Source organism: Gossypium raimondii, chromosome 12 (genome assembly GCF_025698545.1).
Source record: "Gossypium raimondii isolate GPD5lz chromosome 12, ASM2569854v1, whole genome shotgun sequence".
Taxonomy (NCBI): Eukaryota; Viridiplantae; Streptophyta; class Magnoliopsida; order Malvales; family Malvaceae; genus Gossypium; species Gossypium raimondii.
Window position 1 is genome coordinate 48,075,870 of NC_068576.1, and position 21,558 is coordinate 48,097,427.

A 21,558-nucleotide genomic window follows, 5' to 3' on the forward strand; every position below is an offset into this window, starting at 1 on the left:
CTTAAAATATATAGGCAACTCTATTAATTGTGTTTGAAAACTTAAAAAAAAAATACTAACCATTACAAATATCATAAAAGGAAGGTTGGTGAGAAAAAAAGGAAAGAAAAAAATGCATGCAAAAACAGTTCTGATAATTTTAAATACAATATAATTATAAAACAATGTGAAAAATTTATAAAAAATATAAATACAGAACAAAATATATAAATAATTATAATTTTTCAGTGAAGACTAAAGAGGGTCTGGAATTTCAAACACGTGAGGAAAACATGGTTCGTAGTTTGGTTTTCCTTTGGTTGGGATCACAATTCTTAAACAACAACTCCCTTCCATAGAAGTTGTAGGCCCCACCTTTTCCTTCCTTTTTTTTTCTTTCTTGTTAAAAATAATTTTAAAAAAATTACAATTTTAAATATTTTTTCTTTCAGTTATAAATTCACTTCTCTTTCACCCATTTTTTTATAAGCTCTCTCTCTCTCACTCTGTAAGTGAATATAAACTATAGCTAGAGAAAGAGAGAATTTGAAGCAAATTGAGCTTTTGTTTTGTTAATTTAATCCCCGAATAGCTAAAAGCTTCAGCCCCTTTGTTATCCAATTTGTAAGCCCTTTTTTCCGTTTCTTTTATGATGGTTTGTGGATTCTTTTTCAACTTTCTCATTTTCATTGTTAAAGCTTATGGTTTCTTTTTCTTTTTTTCTTTTTGTTTTTTTATTGAATTTCTCTTTAAGGGCAGCATCTACTATAAAATGAGAGCAAACCCTTTTTTTATTATTTGAAATGTATTGATTTTAGTGAAGGGTAGATCGTTTATCTTGGTTACATTTTGGAGCTAAATTTAGATTTGATTTTCACTGTTTATTGTCAAAAGATGTGGCATGTGATTGACTCTTGATGAGTTTTCTTTCCTTTTCTCACGGTTTCTTAACTTTATATGTGTTCATAGAAGTGAAATAAAAAGATAACATCTTTTGGATAATTATCATTTCTCATTCATGTTGTAGATTTTAATTTTCAAGTTATTTCTGCTTTGTAAAGAGCATCAAGTTGTAAGTTTTATCATATTGTTTGATTTTTAATTCTTGGTTTTGATTACTAGACTATTCTTGTTATAAGACTTGCTTTTGATGATAAGCATTATTTTGTATTTTTTTTTGTGATAATTTTTTTTTTGGCTTTGTTTGGGTTGATAGAAGTGTGCTATTCCTTTTCTTCTAAATTGAGTTTTTTTTCTTGAGATTAGCATGAATAGTGTATTTCAGCTCTCCTGTAATTAATTTCTGCAGGGCTTTTATAATAATTTTTTGTTGCATTTTATGGAATTCTATGATATGTGAATTGATGCATTTCCTATAAAAATTATTCGATGCATTTCCTATAAAAATTATTCTCTCTCTCTCTTTATATAATATTTTTATATTTCATGTAATGACTGATCAAGTTTACATATTATTATCATGAAGAACAAAAAGGAAGGTTTCTGGTTCTCTCACAAAGCTAGAACTAGTAAGAAGACGAAGAAGATCTTATGGCGAAAAGGGGTGTCAAAGTACTCAAAGGTGACGAGAAGAAGGAAAAAAGGGAGGATATGTGGCTTGCCCAAATTGGCCAACGAGAAAACCACCGCTATGCTTCAGACAATTCAGAATCAAGTTTACTGATCCATCAGCTTGGGCGAGACATCTCGATTAACTGTCTCCTCCGTTGCTCAAGGTCTTATTATGGCATCATTGCAACTTTGAATACGGGTTTCCACTCTCTTATACGGAGTGGTGAGCTGTACAAGTTGAGGCGACAAATGGGAATTGTCGAACATTGGGTTTACTTCTCCTGCAACCTTTTGGAGTGGGAGGCTTTTGATCCAATCCATCGTCGATGGATGCATATGCCTAAAATGCAGGCCTATGAATGTTTCATGTATTCTGATAAGGAGTCATTGGCTGTTGGAACCCAACTTCTGGTTTTTGGAAAAGAAATAATGTACCCTATTGTCTATAAATATAGCATTTTGACGCACACATGGACAACCGAGATGAGGATGCATACACCCAGGTGCTTGTTTGCATCTGCTAGTCTGGGTGAGATCGGAATTATAGCTGGTGGTTGTGATCTGCGTGGAAATATTTTGAGCTCAGCAGAGCTTTATAATTCTGAAACTGGCAGGTGGGAGACCATTCCAAGAATGAATAAGGCTAGAAGAATGTGTTCTGCGGTGTTCATGGAGGGGAAGTTTTATGTTATTGGTGGCATTGGGGTTGAGAGTTTGAAGACAATAACATCCGTAGAGGTGTATGATTTGAAGACCAAGACTTGGAGTGAGATACCTAACATGTACCCTACACCAAACGAGGGGGCTGGACCAACAGAAGAACCTCTTACAGCTGAGGCACCTCCTCTAGTGGCAGTTGTGAATGATGTGTTGTATGTAGCTGATCATGTACTGAAGCAAGTGAAGAAATATGACAAGGAGAAGAACTTGTGGGTAACGGTAGGGCCATTCCCTGAGCGTACAACCTCAATGAATGGGTGGGGGATAGCATTTAGGGCATGCGGGGATCAGCTAATGATTATTGGAGGACCTAGGGTTTTAGGTGCAGGGTTTGTTGAGATCTACTCTTGGGTCCCAAAGGAGGGGCCACTAGAATGGAACTTGGTCGCCAGAAAGCCCTCTAGCAGTTTTGTGTATAACTGTGCCGTCATGGGATGCTGACATGTGCATCTAGTTTCGGTGGCACCCTGGTTTTGCATAAAGTCTTTTTCTGCTACAACCCACAGACACAGTCATAAGAGGAGGTTTGAAGATTTCGGCCCTTCTTAGTTTTATTATGTTTTGTAACTTTCCTTCCATTTTCTTTGTTGTTCCTTTTGTTGAGTGGTTGCCATCAGGGTTTGTTAAAGTTTGTGTTATGTAGAACAAAGCATAGTTCCATAACAAAGTCCAATTACATTTTAGACTGTTTTCAATGTTAAGGAAGTTTCTTTCGACCAAATATTAGTCTCGAGCAATTATTGAACACACACATATTTATAACAGTTTACCCATTCCATACTCTTTTCCTCTAGGGAAAGAAAAAGATAGAAAAGATGTATGATCATGAAAAGCTTAATCCTTTCCTCCAGTGAGAGGGAGCAGTAGCGGGAGGGAGAAGATGGAGAGAGAGACCGGGGGGGGAGGGACGTTTTGTTAATATAATTTTTTAATTAATTTTTAAAATTTTTAGTATTTTTTTCATTCAATATTAATATAAAGTTTGCCTCATATTATATTTTAGTCACTTATATTTGAAATGTTAGATTTTAGTCACGTATGTTATGGTTTTATTACCCCCTAAACAACAATCCGACATGGAAGATAAAATGGGTTTTAAATGCCAACGTGGATATTCACTCAAGTAAATTAAATGATTTTTTAATTAATTAAATTTAATTAATTAAATTTTCTAAATTAATTAAAGGAAAATGTTAATTAGGGTTCTCGAAATAATCAAAACGAATGCATCAGATTAATCATTGAATTGGAAGAAAAAAAACTCTTTGTCTCATTTATTCTTAGTTTTCGTTTCCATTTTGATTGAAAAATCATCTATTTTCATAGTCATCTTTGTTAAATCGAAACAATAGAAATAAAAGTGAGTGCTCCATCAATCGATTGAAGTTTTTATTCAAAACAAAAGAACAAAGGATTGGTTCGATGGAGGGTCCAAACATGAATTACAGTAAGTAATGAGTTTTTTTTTTTTTGGTTATTTACTTGAATTTTGGGTTTAGATATTATGATTTTATTTTATTTTGCAAAATATGGTCCATCTTTTCATGTTTTTCTGTAGATATGATAGACAAAAAAAGAGATGCTTTATTTTTGTTTATTTATGTATTGTAGGCAACCACAATCGCAAGCAATTAGTATAGAGGTTGGTGCGTCCATTTCTTCTTCTTCTTCTTCTCTATAGTTTTGCTCTTCTCTTATCTTCTCTGACTGTAACAAAGAAAACTCAACTATTGCTTCTTTTTAAACTGGAGAAAATTGAGTTTTAGGGTAAAATTTTGTATTCTATTTTCATAAAAAAAAATTAACTTTTCTCATTCCAGTTGGACATCTGCGTTGGCATTTAAAACCCATTTTAACTGTCACGTCGGACTGCCTTTTGGGATGTAACAGATCTTAACTGTAGAGTGACCATTTTGAAACAAAATGATAACGTAAGTGACTAAAATGTAACCCGAGACAAACAAAATTGACTATTTTAATAGTTTACCCGATTTTTTAATGATACGTATCATTTTCTAATTGACTATAAAATCAACCTTAATTATGGAAATAAAATTGATCTAGTTTCAACCAAAAAAATAATATCAATTGCATGAATACATTTTCTTTTTATATATTAAGTAATTAATGGTTCTTTGAAATAATTTTTTTAACACAATATCTAGAATTATCTATAGCCCTCTTCAACTCATAAATAGGAGGATAATACATTTCAGCACACTCGAACCCACATCCTCCTGCATTGGGAACAATATCCATGGTAATCGAATTAAGACTCAATTTGAATATTAACATTTTTATTATAGTCATTTTATTTTTTATTTTCAATTTAAAAAAAAATAAATTTGAGTATATCATCGAAACTTTGAAAATGTAAGGGTAAACTACAATCACCGCGCTCCCTTTACTTCAAGCATAACCACCGTACAAACTAAGAATTTAACAAAATAAGCAAATCTTCTCCTGATTTCTATCTAACCAGAGACGAAAATCCATGCCTCTCTTGCGTGTATGTGTGTGTGTTTCCAGTTTGTGCTTCTTGATGGTGAGGGTATTATGTTTTTTTTCCTGGTTTATGTCATTCTAACACACATACAATCAAGAGTTTTCTGGAAAACTATGATACCTTGCAAAAGTATGAGTTTTTGAGTTTTGCTTGCAGTTTTGACATAGGGATACCTGCTTCACTCCTTTCTATTTTCTTTTTTGTGAGATTAAATTTCTCTTTTTTCTTTGCATGCATTTCCTTTTAAAAAATATGAATCTAGAAAGATTTAGAATTTCTTTTTACCTAAAGCTTAAGTTTTTCCTTATATATTTTATGATGGTTTTTATTGGGTTTTAAATCTCCAATTTTTTTTTTTTAAATAGCAGTATTTTTCTTGAATTTGTTTTTAGATTTTTCTTTTTTCTTTGCATGCATTTTTTGGCGTCACCACTTCTTAACAAGTCAACGCTTTTTTTTATTTTATTTTAAAATATATTATTTTAGTTGTTTTTTTACTTTTAAATTAAAAATGTTATTTTAGTTTAAGAATAAAAATAGTATTTAATTTGGTAGAGTCCTTAAGAATGATGTCACCAATGTTATAGGTGTTTTTTTTAAATGTATTTTTTTAATTAAAAATAAAAAAATGATATTTTGTTCAAGACCCACAGTATTGTGTCTTACAACATTATGTCTTATAAATAAAACATAATTAAACGATTTTGTTCAAAACCGACAACATTGTGTTTTACAAATTGAAAAATACAATGTTTAACCGCAAGTCAACCAAGCAAGTTTCTCAGTGCTATTAAATTGTAGTCTGGATGCTGTCGATATTGATGATCTCACCCGTGTGGTTCGATTTGGGATTCCTTAAAACCTTCAAACATCCCATTGACAGAAGGAATCCCAAATAATCCACCCGTCGTTGGCTGTATAACCAATTTGAACCCTTTACTATCTTAACATAGCCAATGGAACACTTACATAACCAATTTGAACTCGTTACCAAATAAATAACTGGTATCCAAAAATAACCATTAAATTTATCGTGTCAAGCTCCACTAGATTATCATTAAACAAAACTTACCTTCAAAGTAAAAAAATCACTAAATAAACAAATACATAAATACATAAAAAAATGCTCATCATCTCTCCCATTCATCCTCTAACAAAATATAAGTAAAAAAAAAAAAAAAAAGTTTCCTTCAACTGAGATTGATCTGCATTGAGGGTTATATATAACAATTTAGTCATGCCAAAGAAAATTGTTCTATCAAGTAAAATATTATTTTTTTATATTTAAATTAATAAAAAATAAAAAAATAAAAAAAGGTACCGCGCACATTAGTGGCGCCATTTTAAATGGAGCCACCCAATAAAATAATATATATTTTAATTAAAAAAAGGCGTCTAACATGTGAAAAAGTGGTAGCGTAATTCTTAATGGCTCCATAAAAAAAATTATATTTTAAAAGCCCCCAATTTTTTAGAAATAGCAGCATTTCCCTAGTATTTATACAGGTGAAGCCATTTTACATGGCTCCACCAAAAAATGAATTTTTTGTTGAGTTTGTTGATGTGACATGTTGGCGACGCCAAACTTTTTGGCTCCATCAATTTTTACTGTAAATTTCAAGTTATTTACATGTATGTAATTAATCAAAATTTTAATTTCATTCGTAAAAGAATTTCTATATAGAGAATTTACTTACTCAATTTATGTCGAGTTTTGATATGTGGCTGAATGGGACAAATAAATGACACGGAAGAGAGGAAACAAGCACAATAGACAGAAGTATTTGAGCGTTTCTAGATTTCACTGCTTAGAAGAGTGTTTTTTTCTTTCTACAATCTACCAATCCATTGGCATATCCCATGGCTAGTGGGAGTTTAAAACTAGTATTACTTATAACATTAAACAAATACAATATTAACTCAAATGATTGAATTAACTAACCAAAACCCAGAAGAAAGAAGAATTATTCAAACCCATACTAATAAACTATGATTTAAAAATAATATTAAAAATTAAGATAGTGATGGTCCCTTTAGGTCCAATATCAAGCCCAATTTAAAGTCAACCCGGAGTTGGGTTGACCCGATACCCATCCAAATTCGACTCGTTTCTTTCTTTTGCTAACAATCCACTCAGTATCTCCTCCATGGAAGCATCGAATCCGTCCATCTGCTCCACTTTGTCTCTCATCTCCATCCAATCCTGAACATCGAAATTCCCTATTTACCCTCCTCGCCCTATCAAATTTCCCCCATCGCCCGAATTTTCCATGGCTTGACCCGGAAATCCGACTCAAATGGACTCTCTGCAAAGTCTCCCTCCACTATCGACTCTGTCCACCTCAGTTTCCTCCGCCCTCAACGCTAAACTCGGCACCAACCATGATCTAACCCAAGCACCAAGTATCGTCGCCGAGTTTCTGACTCAGTGCGATGATCTGGAACGAAATCTAGTCCACCTCAACCGCACCCTCGAGTCAAACCTCGCATCTTACGCTTCCTTCTCTAATCGCATCGGCCACCTCTTCGGCATTGTAAATTCGAAATTGACCGATCTAGGATCCTCCGTTTGCCTTCGGTCCTCCGTTTCAGGTTCGCATCAATGCAAAGTTTCGATTTTGATATTGATTTTCTCTTCTTCTTCTTCTTCTTCTTCTTTTGTTTTTGAGTTTGTGCATGAAGAGCACTGGTTTTATCTTATTCTTTTTCTATGCGGAAACTTCTGTGTTATAGACGGAGAAGGGTTGGGAGAGGAGTTGCCATCGTTGGCCAAGGAGGTGGCCAGAGTGGAAGCGGTCCGAGCATATGCAGGTGAGAGTTCTAAAATGTCATAGATTATAGGAATTCTAAAATTCTTATTAAATTTAAGCAAAAGCACTTAATTTTTGTTTAGATAGTTAAGAAGAATTATTCTTTATAGTGTTCTGGTATTTCAGTTGTTGTGTTTCAATATGCAAAGAAAGGTGTTTTTTGTTATTCTATGGTCGAAATTGAGGTAAAATGATTCATATTAGGGCTTACACTCTGCTTTTGCTATTTGGTTTCTTTCTTTTCTTGTTACTTGTAAAATATATATAGAAAGCTAAAAGTAGCAGAAGTTTCAAACGAACATAGCCTACTAATCATTAATATGATTTATTCTCTTCTGTTAAGAAGATATTGATAGCCCATTGTTGCTTTTTCACAATGACATGGAGGTAATACCTCCAAGTTGATGTGCTACCATCTGTAGATCTCACCCAACTTTATATTGGTTTATTGATATTTTTTTGGCTTGTTATCGGTTTCTTCTACAAGATGCATGTTAATATTTATTTGATTATAATTGTAATTTCTATTCATTCATGTTTCTTCATTAACAAAATGTTATCTGAATAGAAAGATCTTGGTCAGAATTCTTAGTTTACCGAGCCTCAAAGCTCAAGTAGTTCAAGCTATTAGATCCACATCTGGACTAAATCACTACGGATTTTCCTTTGCTGTGATTTATGAGTCTTATTGTTTCTGAAATGATTTGCTAATCTGATCTAACTGTTGTATCTCCAATAGTTATGATTTGTGTTGCTTTTGGATCTATCAATGGTGGTCTATTAGCCACCAGTTGCACATTTGCTTGTACCTTCTTGCAGAAACATTTAGCAATTGGGTGTAATGAGAAAATTTAGCAGTTGAGTTTAGTAGGCAAAATTTATATTTGGTAGCATAGTTTGTACTCGCATTTGTTCAGTCCTTTTAGAATCAGATATAATACTAGACTGAGAACTCGGCTGCTGTTAGTGCTTTTGTGTCACAAAGGTCCTTTCGCTGCTATTGGCATGATTAGGGTGGTTTAGTACTATAGATATCACTATTGCAGCTGCTATTGGCATATGCTGATCCCTTTTTAAGCTTTATTTAGGTGATTTTGTTGACTATAGGTCTAGGTTCTTGTCTTAGTTGTAGAGATCAATTTGACATATTCTTATGCTAAAGATCAGACTATATCCTCTTGAAAATGGACAAAGAGGATTGCTTTGATTGGAAAAGAAACTAATCAGCAAGATCTTCAGCAAAATTAGCTAGCTTTTTCTTGTATTTTTAATTTTAGTTAGTTTTTCTCTTTTGTAACTTCCTTTTTGTTGCCTCTACGCAATTGTGATCTAATGCTCTCACCGATGCCTTTTTCCTTGAAAACTATCTTTTCTACCAGAGGTAGCATCAAAGCTGGATAATTTAATCGGTGATATTGAAGATGCTGTCTCTTCTACTATGAACAAAAATTTAAGAAAGGATTCTTCCGCGCAAAATTCAGAAGTAAGCACTAGAAAAATACAGTCATTCACACCATCTAATGGAAACTATTCTTTTTCCCTAAACCTGTTTCTTTCTTGATGTTGCAGGAGACCCGCATGGTTGCTATTAAAACACTCAAAGTGACCGAAGACTTGTTAACTTCAGTCACGAAGGCACGGCCTCAATGGGCACGTCTAGTCTCGGCTGTTGATCACAGAGTAGATCGAGCTCTAGCAATATTAAGACCCCAGGCAATTGCTGATCACCGAGCCCTTCTCACATCCTTTGGATGGCCACCATCACTTTCAAACTTGACTTCCTCAAGTCTGGATGCAAGGAAATCAAGTGAAGTCCCAAATCCTCTTTTCACAATGCATGGTGATCTCAAACGTCGGTATTGTGAAAACTTTTTTGCCCTGTGCCGCCTGCAGGAGTTGCAGAGACAAAGAAAATCACGGCAACTTGAGGGCCATAATCGGGAGGTCGCTCTTCACCAACCACTTTGGGCAATTGAAGAGCTTGTCATTCCTGTATCTGTTGCGTGCCAACGCCACTTTTCAAAGTGGATTGATAAACCAGAATTCATTTTTGCTCTGGTATATAAAATTACACGGGATTATGTTGATTCAATGGATGAGTTATTGCAGCCATTGGTTGACGAGGCAATGCTAACTGGTTACAGTTGCAAAGAAGAATGGATTTCTGCAATGGTAACATCCTTATCAACATACTTGGCGAAAGAGATATTCCCTATTTATATTGGTCAACTGGAGGAAGAGAGTGTGACTGGTATTAGATCACAGGCTAGGACATCTTGGCTCCATCTTATTGACTTGATGGTCTCTTTTGACAACCGGATAAAGCCTCTTGTAGAACAATCTGGGATCTTGCTTTCCCTCCTGGAAGATGGGACTCCGCGTAAGATTTCATCTCTGTCTGTGTTCTGTGATCGACCTGACTGGCTTGATATGTGGGCAGAAATAGAGCTAGATGATGCAATGGAAAAACTAAAACCAGAGATAGATGAAGAAAGAAACTGGACTAAGAAGGTTCAGGGGGCAGATCTCTCTAATTCTGATGACTATAAATCCCCTGCAGTTTCCAGCATTACTTTTACGTGTTTATCATCTTTGATTGAGCGGTGTCGATTGTTGCCTACAGTTTCTCTGAGGTCAAGGTTTCTGAGATTAACTAGTACACCGGTCATAATTTTTTTTTTGGATTGCTTACTTCTCAGATGCCAAGAAGCTGAAGGATTGACTGCCTTAACTGATGATGATGCTCTAATCAAAGTTTCAAACTCTGTCAATGCAGCTCACTATTCCGAATCTATTTTAAAAGAATGGTGTGAGGATGTCTTTTTCCTTGAGATGGGATTGGATCAAGGTGAGCATCCTGGAGAGTCTGTTGCTGAAAATAGTGGTAGCGAGGTTCCAATTGAAGAGTATGGAAATGGTATTTTCCATGAGGAGATTGTGAAGTTTGAAGATTTCAGAACACAGTGGGTTGAGAAGATAACTATGGTTATTTTAAGAGGATTTGATGCCCGCTGCCGAGATTACATAAAGAACAGAAGACAATGGCAGGAAAAGAGTGAAGAAGGTTGGACTGTATCACAAACATTGATAGGGGCCCTGGATTATTTGCAGGCGAAAATGGCAGTAATAGAAGAAAATTTAAACAGGGTAGACTTTGCGGGAATCTGGAGGAGCCTGGCAGCGGGGGTGGATAAATTGATATTTAACGGCATTCTTATGAGCAATGTGAAGTTCCATGAGGAGGGGGTGGAGAGATTTGGGTATGATGTAGAGGTGGTATGGGGGGTATTTAGGGCATGGTGTTTGAGGCCAGAAGGATTCTTTCCGAAGGTGAGCGAGAGCTTGAAGTTGTTGAAGATGGAAAAGGACCAACTTGAAGACAGCCTGAAAGGGGGGCAGAAACGGATGAAGGAGAATGGAATTAGGCATTTGAGTGTAGCTGAGGTAGAAAAGATTGGGAAAAACAGAGTATATACCAAGTAAAAAAAAGGCTTTTAATTTTGGTTCCCTTCGGTCATTGTGGCTGAATTACACAGTAGACTTGGACAAGGGAGTTAAAGTTGTCTCTGTTTGTATTTGGCTCTTCGATTATTAACCCATTCGTTTCAGAAATACAGTAGACCAATAAACAATGAAGATTGTTTTGTTCTTTTTTCACCATCATTCCTATTCAGGCTTCATTACCCAACCTTTCAAATACGTAGACAAATAAATTCCTATTCGACAAAGATATTACTATATCTCTGAGCATTTGTTAGCAATATCCTATATTGGATTATTTTAATATTATTTTTAACCGAGAAAAAAAGAAAAAAAGATTTGGAGTCTTATTATTGACTCTCATCTTCATCCTAGATTCATATTTATACCAATCATTATGGGTTGGGTTGCTCAATCCCTTCTAATGGCTCTTCCCCTTTCTAATGATTATGAAGTATGCCACTAGAGTTCACCAGGACGTTCCTTTTAATTGCCAGCTTCGAACAAATATGGGGTCACCAAAAAGTATGTTGAGCCTTCCCTCTCCAAACTTGCTTTGCTTAGTTGATGCTTCCCTTTGAGAATCGAAAACTCATATTTGAAGTTAGAATTCCAACAGATGTCTCATTTCCTCCATTGTTGTAGTACATTCAAGTTTGTCACTCTCAATCGAAACATCATGGGGTGATCTCTTGACTGTCCCAGTACAAATTGATGTGTTATCCCCAGCCATTATATCCGAACAACAAAGGAAAAAGAAACGGAGCCTACCAAATTTTAAATGAAGAAATTCTCACTGCCACAAAACACAATCCTAATAAAACACTAAAGGTAAATCTGTAGAAGGCTGGACAAAACTTCAAAGAAATTTGGACGTAGCAAAAAAGAAAAAAAAAATAGAGTTAAACAAGTGAAAAGATAAATCCCTGACTCCCACTATTTATAACGCAGCCATGGATCTTGGTTTACACCCATTGCGTGACAATTAAGCAAACACGCTTGACACTTGCGTACGTTTCTCAACAATTTGAAGAAAGAAACCTCTCATAGAAGGACATGTAGCAGCGTTACATCATTCCCAATCCTTACCAAATCACCAAGGTTACCAAAGAGGCGTGTAACCGTTTAACTCCAGAGGTGATCATGAGTTGGGCTACCCGGCCTGGTCCGATGGCTCGTTCAAAAAATAAGACGGTTCGGATAAAAATATAAGTTCGAATATGGATTTAGGCAAAAAATAAGACCCGTTTAGAAAATAGGCCAGGCCTCGAGTAAGACTTTTTTGGCCCAGGCTCAGCTCGGCCTGGCCTGAATTATTTATTAAATATATATTTTATTTTTAATCAAATATACTTTTTTATTAAATATATATATTTTTTAGATTTTTAATTCGAATTATATATTAAATATATATTTTTTTATTTTTAATCAAATATGGGCCGGGCCAGAACGGGCTCGGGCTTAATAATTTTCTTTCAGGCCGGACTTGGATAAATTTTTAAGCCCATATTTCGGGCTGAGTCGGGCCCGGGCCTAAGAAACGGGCCTAAAATTTTGTGTGGGTCTGGCCCGAGCCCATGATCACCTCTATTTAACACACATTTGCAAAATTTTCATAGTGTTTAATTTTAAAAGCCAACCTTATGTTGACTTTAAATTTGAAATTTTAAAATTACGGAATTGTAAATTTGCGAAATTACAAAGTACTCCAATCAACTTTGATGGGTTTTGGCGGACCTTCTAGCTATGTTTAACAGACTTAATCTTGGGAGGGCAATTGTTATACCACCTCTACAAGCCTCACACGTTTCATGCAAACATCACACCAGACAAACATTGCATTTTTTGATTGTTTTGTTGTCTTATAACATCAAATTACTAACTTATGAGGTAACATCACCATCCCTACAAGACAAGACAAGATGTGACTGTGCTGCTAGTGAGACCCTTACACATGGCACACCTCTTGTCTCATGTATATAAGCCTTCCCATTGCACTAAGGAGACAGATGACAACAACAGAATGCTTACTCTTTCTCTCGTGTTGTCAGCCACTCTCTCCGCCCCTTTATCCACTTGTTACGGCGACTATCCACCCTACTAAGGTGAATCGCCAAAATTATCCTTATTTACTCATCTTTGTTGATTTCTCATGTAAACAAATATTTATAATTAAATACATTAAAAAATTAAATACTAAAATTATTTTCCATGCATTTAAATCTTTTATCACTTTACCAAGCATACCTTAACATTATATGAATTGTTCTAATAAAATAAACTTAAAAAATAGAACAAGAGTGTAAATTCTTCATTACTCTATTATAATTAAAATCGAAAAGAAAGTATTTTATAGATTAGCATTTTTCCCTCTTGCCTTGAAAACTTAAAAGATATAATGATAGATTTAGTTGCTAATGTTTATCTATTTTGACACTTTGACTTTAATTTTTTTTCTCACTTTGGCACGTTCAATTTTTAAAATTTAATCTGTAATAGCCCGTTTTCAGTGAAATCGGAACAGTAGTTTTGAGACCACAAATCCGAGTTTAAAAAGAAAATTATTTTAATATTATTTCATGGTCTGAATTATGATAGGAAAATCTTATGAAAATTTCGTTAAAATTTTTTTACCAATTTGATGCTTAATTAGATGAAAAGGACCAAATTGCATGAAATGTAAAAGTTGAGTTCTAGTAGCTATATGTATTAAATAGCTATAGAATTCAAAGTTTGGGGTCCTTATATGGCAAATAGACCATTAAGAGAAGTTAGTAGATAAGGATGATGATTCATCCATGGAAATTTAATTAAAGAAAAGGATGAAATTGGAAAGAAAAAGATAAAAGATGATAAATAATTAAATAACAAAAAATCAAGATTTATCATCGTCTTTCCCAATTTTTTTATGGAAACCCTAGCTAAGAGAAAAGAACTCAATCAAGCTTTCTTGGCTTAATTAGGTATGAATTCTTATCCCGTTTTTAGTCATTTTATGTTTCCAAGATTGTAATAGCATAATTAAGCTATTTTAGGGATTAATTTGCAAAGCTATCAAAGTTCTAAGACTTTGTCATGGATGAATATAGTTGAATTATGAAATTTTATGGTAGAAAATGAAAGGTTGTTGATAGATAAACAACTTTTGTTAAATGAATTTTGATGAAAATGTGATTTAGGGACTAAATTGTAAAATGTAAAAATTTATGGAAAAATTCTGATTTTTGTGAAACGCATGTGCTATTGATACATGTAAAATTCGGCTAGGCTTGAAATAAGGATTAAATTGCATGAATTTCATTTTCCGAGCCTAGGAACGAAATTGTCATTAATTAAAAGTATAGGGGGCAAAACGGTAATTTTCCCTAAGATGTAACTTGGATTGAATTGAATGTAAATTGTATTAAATTGATGTTAAATTTACTCGTATAGATCCAGATAAATCAAAAACGAAGTTAGATCATGGAAAAGAAAAAGTATCGGATTAGTAGTTTACAAGTCACGAAAATTGTCGAGGTAAGTTCGTGTAAGTTAATTGTGTATATTTATATGCTTATATTGAGTGTTGAATATGTAAATTTTGTAAATGTCATATATGTGTATGAAATGGTAGTGTTCTTGCACATGTTGCGGACATACCGTAGCTCTAAAGAGCGTCCCGTTATAAGCCCTCTCAAGCTTCCTATATAGTGTTCTTGTGAGCTTCTCGTTAAATGCTCTACGGAGCATCCCGATCGGTTGTGACCCTACATGTGTTGTGGGCACACCGCAGCTCTTATGAGCGCCCTGTTATATGGCTCTTCGTGAGCTTCCTAATTAAAGGCTCTTCGTGAGCTTCCCGTTAGTGCTCGCTTGAACTTCCTGTTATATGGCTATTCGGTGCTTCCCGTTAAGTGCTCTTCGGAGCTACCCGTTAATTGCTCTTCGGAGATACCAATTATAGGCTCTTTGTGAGCTTCCTGTTATATTGCCCGGATAAACTTCCTGTAAAAGGCTAAATGAACTTTCTGTTATAGTACTTGAGATAGAGATTTCTGTTTAAGTTCTTATAAAAGCACTCTCGGATATGAATTGACGGATTTATAATAATGTACACTTTAGGTGTACTACCAAAGTATCTATCGAGATTTCAAATGATTCAACGGGTGAAATTCTGACATGAGAACATAAGAAATCAAAATGAAATTATTATCTGTATATGCATAACATACTTGGAAACTTGATACATGATGAACTCATCCTTATTCTTGTTATTCGCATGAAACACATGACTAACATGTTTGTTGAGGTTATATATGTTAGGCTAATTGCCAGATTGCTTTGGATGTATTATGCATGTTTATTATATAAGTAAATGAATGGCAAGTTAATTTTCCCATTATACGAACTTACTAAGCATTAAGTGCTTACTCAGTTGTATTTCCTCTGTTTTATAGTACTCGGAAGCTCGCTGGTCTGGAAGCTTGGCAGAGATCACTCACACTATCCACCAGCCCATTTCGGTACAATTATGAAACTAATTTTGGTTATAATGGCATGTATAGGTTAACTTTGTCATTGTTGGCATTTTAAATATTTTTGTTGTAACTAGCCATTGGTATGGCTTGTGTTTGGTATATTTTGAAAAGTGCTTATGGCCTTTACATGTTTGATGTGTGAAATTGAAATGGTTTAATAATGGCAAGCATATGGATGATGGATAGAGATAGCATAATTGATAAGTTATGCATATATGTAAATTTGATCAATTAGGTAAGATTGAGTATAGGATATATGTAATGAAGTACCATGCATAAGACTTGGTTTTGGCTTGGTTTAAATGTCTTAAATTGGTTGGTGAATGTGTTCAAGTGTTTATGTAGGTGGAAGGTGAAATTGGGTGAGGATTAAGGCTTGAAAATGACCTTATTTTGTCCACACGGGCGTGTGTCTCAGTCGTGTGTGACACATGGCCTAGTACATGGGTGTGTGTTCTGGCCGTGTGTCCCCTGCATCTTAAAAATTCAAAACAGAATGCTTAGGAATTTTCACAATGCCTGGCACACGGGCGTGTGGCATGGCCGTGTGACCCCTGTACTTATGTAACAGCCTAATTTTCAGTGGTATCAGAAACAGTGATTCGAGATCACTAAATCCGACCAATGAGTTAAAATTTAAAAAACTAATAATTATGGGTCAAGTGTGAATTTAGAAGAATTTTTGAATTAGTGACTTTTGTGATTTATTGAATTTTGTGATTTAAAAAGAATTTAATAGGTAAATTGGGTCTAAAATGAGCTATCGAGACCTTGAGTTCATAAACCAAGCCATAAATATTTTTATAAATATTTATGGAATGTCATTGAGTTAGTATAAAATTTTGCGTTAGAAAATTTTAACGTTTGGATAGTCAATTAATTAAAAAGAACTAAATTGAAAATAGTGCAAAATTTATTAAATTATGATTAAATAGCTTAAGTGACTAATAAGGAGGGATTTAAAAGGTAATTAGGCCCAAATTATATGGGCTGGACGGTTGGGCAAGAAAAATCAGCAAGAAAGTAAGGAGAAACAAGGGCAAAATTAGAAATTTTACAAATTAAATATATAAAACAAAGATAAAAGTGAAAAATCTAGAGATCTCTTCATAATTTATCAGAAAAAATGCCATAGGAGGTCTTTCTCATATTTTTATACTATGTGAGTTCAATTCTTGCTTTTCCTTGAAATTTTTATGTTTTGTGACTTTTACAACTAGGTCCAACTATTGAATTCATTAGTTTTTATTCCATGGGTGATTTTGTAAGTTACCATGAATAAGTTCTAGAATTTTATGATGAATTATTATAGATTTGAAGTTTTAATTTCATTATATTATGATCTTATTAAGTGATTTTAGTAGAAAATGATTTTAGGACCTAATTGTGAAAAAGTTAGGAATTGGGGTTTTTACTGAAATTATGAATATAAAAGGCTGTTTATTAGTATAAAATGGTTGGATAAGGTGTTAATTGAGAAATATTAGATCAATTGAAGGGTTAATTGAGTAGGGACCAAATTGTAAAAATTGTTAATTTTAGGGGTAAAAGTGTAATTTTGAAAATTGAAAGGCATAAATTGTGACGTAAATTAGTATTGAATTATAGGCTAATAAATGGAAAATTTTATATTATAGATCGGGAATTTGAAGATAAACGCGGAAAATAGAAAGTATCGAACTAGTTTCTGAACTTTTACAACTTCTACGAACTGGCCCAGGTAAGTTCATATGCCTGAAATTTTATGATTAATTGTTAATGTGAGAATGATAAAATGTATCAATTCATATATTGTTGTTAAATTATGATTATGGTAAAAATGAGAATAAGATGAGGTTGTTAGTTCAAATTAAGGGATACGCAGGATTGAGTACATACGTTCGGTAACCAGTGATGAATTGACGGATAAGTTCATGGTGAATCCATGGCAAAGTGTGAAACGTAGGTATCGTATTTCAGTGAAGAAAACCATACTGAGTTGTGAAAAGTAGGTATGGTGTTTCAGTGAAGAAAACCATACTGAGTTATGCAAAGTAGGTATGGTATTTCCGTGAAGAAAACCATACTGAGTTATAGCAGTGTGAAATATTCAAGCCAATCGTGGCACTAGGCAAACGATGTACTCAAATCCGTAAGACGATCCTTAATTTGACAGGTATTTGTAAGTGCAATCGAAGCTAAATGTCGGAATTAAAGTTGACATCTGATATTGAGCTCGATTGGATAGATTCATTGTTTGAGATTGTGGTTGGCAGGAAATGTTAAATTTTTATTTGTTTATTAATGTTGTTAGTGAAATTTTGGTAAGATTTTATTAAGAGCCTATGAACTTACTAAGCTTTCTGCAAGCTTACTTGTGTGTGTTTATTATTTCTTGTAGATTGATATATATAAGTTCGGATGATCGGATCTACATCAACAATCACACTATCCAGATTTACTCCGGTAGATTTTATTAAACAACTTTTTGATTTATATCGCATGTATAGGGAATTGAAGTAAAAAGTAATAGAATGAATGACTAAGTAGGCAAGGTAAATCTGAATGTGTTAAACATTGAAATATACATGTTTTTAGCTTAAAATGGTTGATTGGTTGAAATTTATTAGTATTTAAATGAAGTAGTTGAAATACCGAAATTGGTTGTGAATTGAAATTTGCAGGGAAGGTTAGATAATTATAAAGGGTCATATTGAATTTTTTTAAAAATAAAATAAAATAAAATAAAATTGCAATGGAGCAGTTTTTGGACAGCAACATTAATGTAACTTTGAAAAATCACCAAAAATAGTGTAAATTGAATTAGAAGCTGAGTGAGATATGAAATTAAAGATGAATGAGTCTACTTTCACATGAAATAAATATAGTAAGAAAAAGAGTTATATATTTTAGATATTTTAATTTTAGTGAGACAGGGTAAGAATGGTTTTGAAGTCCCCTGTTCGACTTTAGAAATTCATTAAAATTGTACAGAAGGAATTATAAGTTATAATTTATATTTCTAGATTATTTAATGAGTATATTTTAAGTAGAAATAAGTGGAAGCATCATATGAAGTCTGTAAAATGAGATAATTGAATTTTAGTGATGAGGGTCAGGATAGTCGATTAGTTAAATAGGGAAGACTTTAACTAATAAATTGTACTAATTGGCTGAACCAAAAATTCTGAAAATTTTATGGTAAAAAAATATATGAGTCTACTTTCAGGAAACATTTATGGATCTAAATTTTGAGTTTCTTAGCTTGATTTATAATTAATTTAGTGACTACTGTGCAGGTAGACAACCTTATTATGAACAGTGAAATAACTTTTAAAAGTAAATTTTTATGCCCCGAACTTTTAAGTTAAGTCAAGTAATGCCTCATGCTCGACTCCGGAAATGGTCTCGGGTAAGGGGTGTTACAACTTAAATGTATTGCAAGTCAAAGAGTTACATGGGCTGGGGACACGATCGTGTGCCCTACTTCAAATACCACATGGCTTAAGACACGGGTGTGTCACTTGGCCGTGTTGCTCACACGGCCTGACCACACGGGCGTGTGTCCCCTGCACTTAGGAAAATTTTAAATTTTTGCAAAAAATTCTCTGAGTTACGAATTTAGTATCGACTTGTTTCTAATGTATGTTTTAGGCCTTGAGGGCTCATATAAGGGACAATATAATTAATTTCTTATATGAATGTTAAGTAATATAAAATATTCGAGTTTGATCTGAAAACTTCGGTAATGCTCTTAAACCCTGTTTCGATGACGGATATGGGATGGGAGTGTTACTGTTATTGGTATCAGAGCTATAGTTTAGTCAATTCTCGTACTAACGTAGCGAAATACGAGTCTAGTTATACATGCCATTATATAACCTATGATAATGTGATATTTCCTAACCATTTTAAACATATTTTTCATATAGTAATGTCATCCAACCGAGCTGAATCTTAGGAAGCTGAGGGTAATGCTCAAGCTTCAGTACAAAGAGCAGCCTCGAGTAGTAGAAGGCCCGTATCTGAGGGCCGAGGAGGAGAGGCTAAAGAAGTCTTCTTTCAAATGATGAATGAGTGGTTTACAGAATTAGTAAGAACAAATTCGTTTGTACAACAACCTCCCCTTCCTATTTTTCAACCGGTTCTCGACATGCCACAAGGTACAAAACTTGTTAGAATTGGGAAACCTCTTGTTGATAAAATCCGTAAATATGGGGCAAAAGAATTTAGAGCAACAGCCAAAGATGATCCTGGAAGGGCTGAATTTTGGTTAGAAAATACTATCAGGGTTTTGGAAGAATTATCTTGCACACCGGCTGAATGTCTGAAATGTGTTGTATCCTTGTTAAAAGATTTGACTTACCAATGGTGGAATACATTGATTTCTGTTATACCGAATGAGAGGATCATATGGGAATTTTTCCAAACAAAATTTCGAAAGAAATATATCAGCTAGAGGTTTCTTAATTAGAAATAGAAAAAATTCTTGGAACTTAAACAAGGCCACATGAATGTATCTCAATATGAACAGAAATTTTTCCGGTTAAGCAAATATGCCAAAGAATGTATCCCAATTGAAATCGCCATGTGTAAGCAGTTTGAAGAGGGTTTAAATGAAGACATCAAGTCGTTAGTTGGGATTCTAGAATTAAAAGAATTTATCGTACAAGTTGGTCAAGCTGATAAAGCTGAAGAGTTGAGTAAAGAAAAGAGACAACTCATAAAACTAGAATTTCAAGTAAAAGACTTACGGAAAAGTCATACCCGTCAGCCTCAAAGAAATAAAGCAAAAACTTTGATCGTTTTACTACCTCTGCAGTGTACTCTCGGAGAGATAGAGGTATTCAACGTTCTAGTTCAAGATCTCGGGCTACATTTGTAGCAAGTGCTGGTAATGTTAGAAATCCCAAACCCTGGTGCAAACACTGTAATAAATTCTATTTTTGTGAGTCCCGCATGAAAAGCGGAGCATGTTTTAGATGTGGTTCTTTTTACCACTATCTCAGAGACTGCCCGAAAAAGCCTAAGAACGATACTATACAGACTTCAAGGCTGAACAACCCCGCCTTGAGAGGTAGACCACCTTGTTACCCTGGTAATGTGAGTAGTAGTCGAGGTACAACAAAAGATTCAACTGTCAAACCTGAAGCACGAGCACCAGCCAGGACATATGTTATTCGTACATATGAGGATGTTTCTGCACCCGATGTTATCAATTGATACTTTTTTCTCTTCTTGGTACTAATATTACTGCTTTGATTGATCATGGTTCAACACATTTATTCATATGCACGAATTTAGTGTCTGTTAAAAATTTACCTGATGAGTCCACTAAATTCGTGGTTAAAGTTTCAAACCCCCTAGGCCAGTAAGTAATGGTGGATAAAGTTTGTAAAAATTGTCCGTTAATGGTATGTGGTTATTGTTTCTCGACTGATTTGATATTACTGCCATTTGATGAATTTGATGTAATTCTGGGTATGGACTAGTTAACTCAACATGATGTAGTGGTAAATTGTAAACAAAAGTACATTATGTTAAAATGTGAGAATGGTGAATTGCTCCATGTTGAATTTGATAAACTTGATGGGTTGTCTAATGTGATCTTAGCTATATCAGCACAGAAATATATCAGAAAAAGGTGTGATGCTTATCTTACTTATGTATTGGATACTAAATTGTCTGAATAGAAGATTAAGTCAGTGCCAGTTGTTTGTGAGTTTACTAATGTATTTCCAGAAGAATTACCTAGATTACCGCCAGTTGAGAGGTAGAATTTTCTATAGATCTTGTTCTGGGGTCAACACCGATATCTATAGCACCTTACAGAATGACTCCTATAGAACTAAAAGAGCTAAAAGCACAGTTACAAGAATAAACTGACAGAGGTTTTGCTCGACCTAGTTCTTTACCTTAGGGTGCACTGGTTCTGTTTGTTAAGAAGAAGGATAGATCGTTGAGGTTGTGTATTGATTACCAGTAGGTCACTAAA

The 21,558-nt window shown here is 34.2% G+C and overlaps 2 protein-coding genes across 2 annotated transcripts; both read left to right on the plus strand.

Moving 5' to 3' along the window:
• Window positions 1–1,530: 1,530 nt before the first annotated feature.
• On the plus strand, window positions 1,531–2,961 carry LOC105764632 (F-box/kelch-repeat protein SKIP11-like). The gene is made up of 2 exons (XM_052625294.1): window positions 1,531–1,919; window positions 2,076–2,961. The coding sequence occupies exons 1-2, from the start codon at window positions 1,531–1,533 to the stop codon at window positions 2,710–2,712; spliced, it is 1,026 nt and encodes a 341-aa protein (XP_052481254.1). The 3' UTR covers window positions 2,713–2,961.
• Window positions 2,962–6,866: 3,905 nt separating this feature from the next.
• Window positions 6,867–11,244, plus strand: LOC105764630 (RINT1-like protein MAG2). Its single transcript, XM_012583280.2, has 4 exons — window positions 6,867–7,369; window positions 7,511–7,588; window positions 8,967–9,070; window positions 9,157–11,244. The coding sequence occupies exons 1-4, from the start codon at window positions 7,075–7,077 to the stop codon at window positions 11,068–11,070; spliced, it is 2,391 nt and encodes a 796-aa protein (XP_012438734.1). The 5' UTR covers window positions 6,867–7,074; the 3' UTR covers window positions 11,071–11,244.
• Window positions 11,245–21,558: the final 10,314 nt, after the last annotated feature.

Coding starts and splice junctions, on each gene's coding strand:
- LOC105764632 (XM_052625294.1), top strand. CDS start 1,531: ATGGCGAAAAGGGGTGTCAAAGTACTCAAAGGTGACGAGAAGAAGGAA. Junction 1,920..2,075: donor CAGGCCTATGAATGTTTCAT/GTATTCTGATAA, acceptor TGCATCTGCTAG/TCTGGGTGAGATCGGAATTA.
- LOC105764630 (XM_012583280.2), top strand. CDS start 7,075: ATGGACTCTCTGCAAAGTCTCCCTCCACTATCGACTCTGTCCACCTCA. Junction 7,370..7,510: donor CCTTCGGTCCTCCGTTTCAG/GTTCGCATCAAT, acceptor TCTGTGTTATAG/ACGGAGAAGGGTTGGGAGAG. Junction 9,071..9,156: donor CTTCCGCGCAAAATTCAGAA/GTAAGCACTAGA, acceptor TTGATGTTGCAG/GAGACCCGCATGGTTGCTAT.